At 36.9% G+C, this 7,385-nt stretch overlaps 1 protein-coding gene across 1 annotated transcript; it reads right to left on the bottom strand.

Annotated features, from left to right (window-relative positions):
• Window positions 1-2,736: 2,736 nt before the first annotated feature.
• LOC142530727 (protein GRAVITROPIC IN THE LIGHT 1-like) lies at window positions 2,737-5,846 on the bottom strand. Its single transcript, XM_075636539.1, has 4 exons — window positions 5,689-5,846; window positions 5,065-5,214; window positions 3,849-4,429; window positions 2,737-3,753 (listed from the first exon to the last, which is right to left on the bottom strand). The coding sequence occupies exons 1-4, from the start codon at window positions 5,724-5,726 to the stop codon at window positions 2,966-2,968; spliced, it is 1,557 nt and encodes a 518-aa protein (XP_075492654.1). The 5' UTR covers window positions 5,727-5,846; the 3' UTR covers window positions 2,737-2,965.
• Between the last annotated feature and the right edge of the window lie 1,539 nt (window positions 5,847-7,385).

The following is a 7,385-nucleotide window of genomic DNA, read 5'->3' as shown; positions in this document are numbered from 1 at the left end:
GGTAAAGGGTGTTGTGATTTGACTGATTAGATGTAGTTAAAAAAAAAACCCACAGAGGCATGAGACGTCAGTTGCTATTTTTCCATCGATTTGATTGGTTTAGTACCTTTATTCAGTGTCTTATTTTATGTTTTAGTGTGGTCTGTGATCTATTTTTCTTGAGGGCAAGCATAAGGTAAGTATGAGGGGGTTTATAGGTATTATTTTTATGTGTTTTATTGAATTAGTTTTGTGTGTGTTTGCATTGTAGGTGCGTGCACTTCTTATAAATTTTGCTCGTTTCAGAATTAGCATATGAATATGATCGTGTCTCACTCGTACGAGATGAATTTGCAGGTAAAATGGCCGGAGAGCTGACGTCGGGAGAGAAATAAACAAGCCACGCGAGAAAGAGAGAAACTTTGCAGAAAGATCGGTGCTCGGGCTGTAGAATCTTCCCGCTCGAGCGCAAAGAGAGATTTCCGAAAGTGCTGACAGAAGAGTTGGCGCCCGAGCGGTAGGATCATATCGCTGAGGCGCTATATATGTCTTTCAAAGGTTAAATTATAGAAGACTCGGTGCTCGGGCGGTAGAATCTTACTGCTCAAGCGCGAGTACCGCACTTGGCACGAGAACTTACAGTGGAGTTGGCGCTCGGGCTGTAGAATCTTACCGCCCCAGCGGTACTCAGTTTGGAAAAAATATTGAAGATGATTTATTGCCTTCTGGGAGAAGTTGCCAAGTGGTGGCTGTAATAGGAACCCTAAGCGACGAAAATATGAAACTTTTCAGCAGCCACAAAATTTGGAGAAGAGAGAAAAGTCTTGGAGGAAGCGATTTCAAGATTTCGGGCAACATTCTTCACGTTTTTGTCACGACTAGTATCTTTAGTTTAATTTCTCTTGTTTAAATATTGCTTGGCTTAATTTGAACATGAATTCTAGTAGCTAATTTTCATTATTTGTTGGGATTAAGGGGATCCTACCCCGAAAATGAGTTTACTTAATTCATCTATCGACTTTTTATTTATTTTTCATCGTGCTATTATTTTCTTTGCGTTGTTGAAGCGTATCTAACTTTAATAACGATTTCATATTGCGAGAGAGTTCGAGAGAATAGCCGGTGATAGGAACGAATAGCATAATCCGTGGATCTACAATTTACATAGAAATATGAAGTCGGATACACGTCGATAGTCATAGTCCTGTAGGTTGAAAGCTAGGGGATTTCATAGAACGACATGCAATTCACCTTTGATAAATAATTAAAGAAATTTAATTACTTCACCGCGTTGAATTAGTTCGGCAAAGCTCGAGAGGGCGTATTCAATTGGATAGGAAATCCCATCGAAAGCGTAGATAATTGTCGAACGAATTAAGTAAATTAGCGAAAGGTAGGTGAACCGAGATTCCAAATAAATTCATTTCTCATTGAATCTTCAATCAACTATTTTAGCTTATCTATTTCATCATTTAATTTGTGAATCATTTTGTTGAGTTTGTATTTAATCATTATAGTAGGCAACAATCATTCCAATTATCGTTGCTAAGGGTTGAATAACTGAGAATAAAAATTGCAAAATACAGTCTGTAGAGGAATGATACTCATACTCTCGTACATTATATTACTACTTGACATCGTGCACTTGCGATTATTTCGAGCTTGAATATTATTAATTTTTACTAAGAACTTTACAGTGCAAGTTTTACTTGATCAAAGTGCCTTTGTTGAGAGTTTTTTTTAAGGATTGAATTATCATATGTATCCTTTTGTTTCTACTGGGAAGCTAATGAATTATCCTGACGATATGGAATTAGCTAAGAGATCTAAGGCGAGCCTGAGAATAAGTGGTAAACGAGCTCCTTCTCAATACGATTAGTCTGGGAGGCAACATTACAGTCCATATGATTTTGCGTCACTTCGCCCCATAAGGGAGCAATTTAAAAAATCTGGATCTAGCTCTTCGAGTTCTGGGTGTTCTGGGAATCCTAGTGGACAATGCTATATTGGACCTTATTGTTATCATTGTGGAGGTAGGCACTTCAGTAATCAATGTGTTGGAATGCCAAGGGTTTGCGATATCTATGGAAGACCAGGTCACTTTGCAAGAGTTTCTCCCAGTCAGACATGAAAAATAGTTCAAGCGGTTTATGGAAAAATGTAACAGAATTTCAGCACCATCTCACTCTTCTCAGTAGTATAGCCGAACTTTGCATCAGTTCAGAGGAAGATTTGGTCAGCAACATAATTAGCCACCTACTCGTGTGTTTGCTTTGAATGATGATGAGGCTCAGACAGCTATCGGTACTGTTATTACCGGCAATTATACTTTATGTGGCTTTACAACTAGAGTATATTTGATACTGGAGCATCTCATTCTCTTGTTTCTCATGCATTTATTGGCCTACAGATGCATGATTTTGATTGTATTGTTGGCATGGACGTTCTTACTGTTAATAGAGCCATTGTTGACTACTATTGAGGAATAGTTCCATTTCGACTCAATTTTTCTCCTAACTGGAATTTCTATTGTCATGGTTCTCGAGCTAAAATTCCTCTAGTTTTCTCCGTCAAGATGAGTCGTTTGTTAGATTCTGGGTACACAGGTTTTCTGGTTTATGTTGTTAATCTGTCACAATATGGGCAGCATATATCTAATATTCTTGTTGTATATATGTGAGTTTCCGGATATGTTTTTGGAAGAAAATATCATATTCCACCAGAACAAGAAATCGTGTTTAGTTCACAGCATAAATGTATTATTAATATGTTAATTTTTATTTATAATAATTTTAGTTCACAGTTTAATAAAATATTTATTGAATCTAAAGGAGAGAGAGACTCGAACTTGTGTCATCAAGGAGGAGACCAACTGGGCTAAAGTCGGGTCTCATTACAATAATATTTAAGCATATATTGATAGACCTCACAAGTCGTCACACCTGCTGCATATATATATTCAAAGCTACATTTTCAGATGTATTAATTAATTATTGGGAATCAGAAAGACCCTCGCTTTGACCATAGACCCATTCGCAAGCTTAAATCCCGGACTCACTTGGAATCCTACAACCAACGAAACACCAACCTTAGCACCGCGATCGCTGCCCGATATCCGAACCACGCTCTCCATATACTCCGACTGAAACTCCGCCCATCGACTCGTCTCAAAATGGCTAGGAGCTGGGTCCAAAGAGAACGCCAACAAATGCAACAACCATACTGCCTTAGACAACTCCAAGAACTTTCCATAAAACTGACTTCTCGGGTGCTGACCATGCAGCAATTGCCGCCTATGCTCCAGATCCCCCAACAACGATTCTTCCATCTTCGGGTGCATAATGGATAGGTATTTCTTGATACAAAATTTCCCAAAACTGCAAGTTGGTAAAACGTTTAGGAGATCCAATGGGTCCATCGTCTTCATGTCTCGGTATTGAGCGAAGCAATCTCGGCGGCTTTTGTCTGGTTGAATCATCGAGGAAAGCTGGGTCTCGTCCATGTAAAAATCCTCGTGGCTGAACCCTTGGAATATTTTCTTGTTTACGTAGGATTCTATTGCGTATTTCGAGTGGTTGGCCCCGACTGCAGAGTCTGTGAGAGTGAAAGTGTTTGCTGTGGCAGAAGACGTAGCTTCAATGGATCTTACGACTGCACAAATGTCCCATCGTGCGGAGTGCATGAGGGAGAGGAGTAGGGATGCAAAGCATCTCGAGGCTTCTTTAACTGAGCTCATCGTGGCTTCAAATAGCTCTGGTGCAGCAGCAACCGCAACTGTCACCAATACACTGGATCATGACTTGGGTACAAACAATTATTAACATTCAAAGAAAACACGGCAGCCGGCCATAATTAAGAATATGAGTTACCTTGGGAGGTACAGCTGACTCGTCTCTTGAACCTGCACTTTGGCCTTGCACTGCTAGCAAACGTGGTAGTTTTGAGCTTCTCCGTCAAGGTATCAACCTCCTCCTGCTTCACCATCACTTCCTTCTTCAGATCCTCCACCGCCGCCTCGTACGGTGCCACCATCTCCCTCAGCGTTTCCGTCCCGCGGAAACTGCCCCTGAACCTCTCCCTGAGAAGGCCCAGCCGCTGTATCTCAGCCACCACGGCTACGTCGGCGACGCGCATTCTTTCTGGATCCCAGGAGAAGTGAGCTTCCTGAAGGCTAACATACGCCCTTTTCATAGCTGTTACGCCGTCGAACACCTGACCCATCAGCAGCTGTATCTCCATCATCTTGGGTAGTTCCTCCTTGTTGTTTAAGCTTTTCTCCCAGTGATTGCTGATACTAAACCCCTCCTCCTCCTCACTTTGGTAATCGCAGCCGTCGGTGGAAATGCCGCTGTGGTGGGGATGGAGGAGGCAAGAAGCCGTGATACGTTGGATGATATGAGAAAGATTGGATACCTTCGTAGCCATTGATTTCTTGAGTCCTCTCCGGCTTCTGTTAGCATTGGGGGCCAACATTATTGTAAATAAAAAATCCGAAACTTTTTAGTTTGGTTAAGTTGGATTTGGTTTTGATATGCAAAAATATCAATTTTTGTGTGCGTGATCAATTTTGAGTTGTTTTTTTGATAATAAATTGAAGGATTGTGTGTGTGAGATAAACTTTGAGCCATTTTTATATATAAATCTTCATTACCTTAGTAAATATGGTAGTAGCTAGTAGTCTCTTCTGCCACCTTTTCTTTTTTCCAATTTTTTTTCCATTTTTTCGACGTAAAACATAACACCAATTCAGGGCAAACTTGTGCGATGTAACAGTAGCATTCCCAATCGAACAAAATATAAAATTGCCAAAACTGAAATATAAGATTGGAATTTGAAAATATCGATAACCAAAATTATAAACAAAACAAATATATAAAACTAAAATTATAGTTTTTCCTCTAAAAAAGAAATGAGATTATTTTTATTTTATTTTTAAAGTAAAGCATATAAAATCGGTAGGTAATACTTCAGCAAATATATAGCTTGTTTTCACATATCATGACAAGATATATAATTTCTTTAAAGGATTATTAGTTTTATAATTAAATAAAACAAATTCTTATGAGGTGATTAATTATTAATTACCTGTCGAGGGAATTTGTCTGGGATCGAAAGGAAAGTTTGGAATGCTCGGTCAGTGGATCCCTATTGAATGGCACTGCACCAACATATTGCCGCCACTCTTCTTCCATGTCTATACTCATTTCGCAGCTTCCTCCATTTGCCTGTTTCTCCCTGTATACCAAATTCGTTCCAAAACACAAAAAAATTGAACATATCGCATTTTTATACCTAATTTATTGAGAGCTAGTCGTGGGATTGATGCTCTAATTATCAAATTTGGTCTTACATTGATTTATATTAATTGTTAAAATTTCATATTTTTCCACGCACATAGTTTTCATTTTTCTATATTTAAGGACATAAAAAAAACTTTCATAATGAATATAACTAGAGATCAGGCCTTTTTTCCAAAATAAATATTTTGACCAGATTAAATTTTCCTTTTTTTTTTAATAGAAAAATATTATAATAATATAGCTACATTTAAAAGTTGAAGTCTGTGTAGGATCAAATTTGCAAAATATAGCTAAAACTTGAATTGATATACAACCAAAATCCTAAATTGCCCACAATTATAAAAACCAGGATTAAGATACATAAATTAAATTATTTCTGCTCATCTCAATTGTATTTGTAAGAACGTACCTTGGATCCTGCCGGGACCTGAAGGACCTAAAAAACATATTCGAGAGAGATTTTTTTTTTTTGAAACAGAAAGAATTAGAAATATATTTTTGAATCCAAATTACTCATATATAATTCTTCATATACAATTGGTATTTATAGAACCCCGCATAGCCTAGCCTGTCTTGCCATAAAAAAAATCTAAGAAACCGACTCTGACGACGTACAATCGTCCTAACTTGATAGATATTTTGTAATAAAGAAAATCTATTGTTGCGTGTGACTTACATACATGTGTATCATGGCATGTGACCAAAAATAGTTGTTTTCTGACGTGACGTCAATGTTTCACACTGTTAGCGTACGTCATTTACTCGTTAAAATTGATTAAAATTATTAAAAAGTGAAATATATACTACTAAAATTGAAATTTAATAATATAAATGATCAGAATAATAAATATAATATTATATCGAAAAAATACTTTATATTTTTTAAACTTTGTAACTTTATTATTTAAAAATATTATATATTTTTTAATTTATATATATTATTTCGATAGTTAGATATATATCTAAAATTTTCATATTACGTACTGTTGTTATATATATAGAATATTTTTGGTATCGATACCGTTTCTCACATGAAATTTTTGGTAATTCGATATTTTTCGTTACGGTATTCTCAGTATATCGAAAGAGTAGGTTTCTTGTGAGACGGTCTCACGAATCTTTATCTGTGAGACGGGTCAATCCTACCGATATTCACAATAAAAAGTAATACTCTTAGCATAAAAAGTAATACTTTTTTCATGGATGACCCAAAAAAGAGATCCGTCTCACAAAATTTTACCCTTAAGACCGTCTCACACAAGTTTTTGCCATACCGAAAATTGAGTATTTTTTCCCACACACTACAATTACAAATTGCCCAATGAATTATGCTACTAATCATATGTGGTTGTTTAATATAGCAACTTGTTTATTCCAAATTAAGGATCTGGCATAAGACCATCGATGTTACACTACAAATTAAGAATGCTATAGATAAAGGTGCTCATAAACCCCACAAGGTGCATAGTTAACCGCATAAAATCTACACATTGTTCTTACATTTTGTTGTATTCCTACATAATTATTAACTTGACTGTCTGAAAGGTCAAGCCTGGAATAACGTTAAGTCACAAATACCCTTTTAATGTTCTTTAATTAATACTCCCAAATTTCACTCACAGCACGGTTCATATCTCGCGCGTGGAACTGTTGCAAGATTGGAGGGAAGATTTTGGAAGGCATATATCATCCTAAATGTACTTCCTGTGCCGACTAGAGAACTCGTGGAAATGGAGTCCAAACAAGGATGGGTCCAGATTTGGTCGACATGCAAAACAATTTGGAAAGAAAAAACCAAAAGGAAAGTACATTTATTCATGTTAAATTAGCTGGATCACACTCTCAACTTTGATAAATATCTAACAATTATTGATTGATTGCCAAACAAAATAGAGAAAAGAAAGTCGCTTTGAATTATTTGGCGGAACTGCATGGTCTGCTATGAGTAAATAAACAAACATGGTGCGTGCATGAACTGAAATGACAAAAGGTTTGGCCACTGTAGCTATTCATGAGACACAGCATGATATCTTAATTCCCATCACTAAAATCTATTTGAGTTGGGGTTTTTGACTGTGATACAACTCCATATGCTGCATATACCAT

The sequence above is a fragment of the Primulina tabacum genome, chromosome 2 (assembly GCF_025594145.1).
Source record: "Primulina tabacum isolate GXHZ01 chromosome 2, ASM2559414v2, whole genome shotgun sequence".
NCBI lineage: Eukaryota > Viridiplantae > Streptophyta > Magnoliopsida > Lamiales > Gesneriaceae > Primulina > Primulina tabacum.
This window is presented reverse-complemented; position numbering and strand designations above follow the sequence as displayed.

What these genes read in the sequence shown, in the direction of transcription:
- LOC142530727 (XM_075636539.1), bottom strand. Translation starts at nt 5,726, where the DNA reads ATGTTTTTTAGGTCCTTCAGGTCCCGGCAGGATCCAAG. An exon ending in AGGTCCCGGCAGGATCCAAG is followed by an intron (nt 5,215 to 5,688) that starts GTACGTTCTTAC and finishes TTTGGTATACAG; the next exon opens with GGAGAAACAGGCAAATGGAG. An exon ending in CAGACAAATTCCCTCGACAG is followed by an intron (nt 4,430 to 5,064) that starts GTAATTAATAAT and finishes CAATGCTAACAG; the next exon opens with AAGCCGGAGAGGACTCAAGA.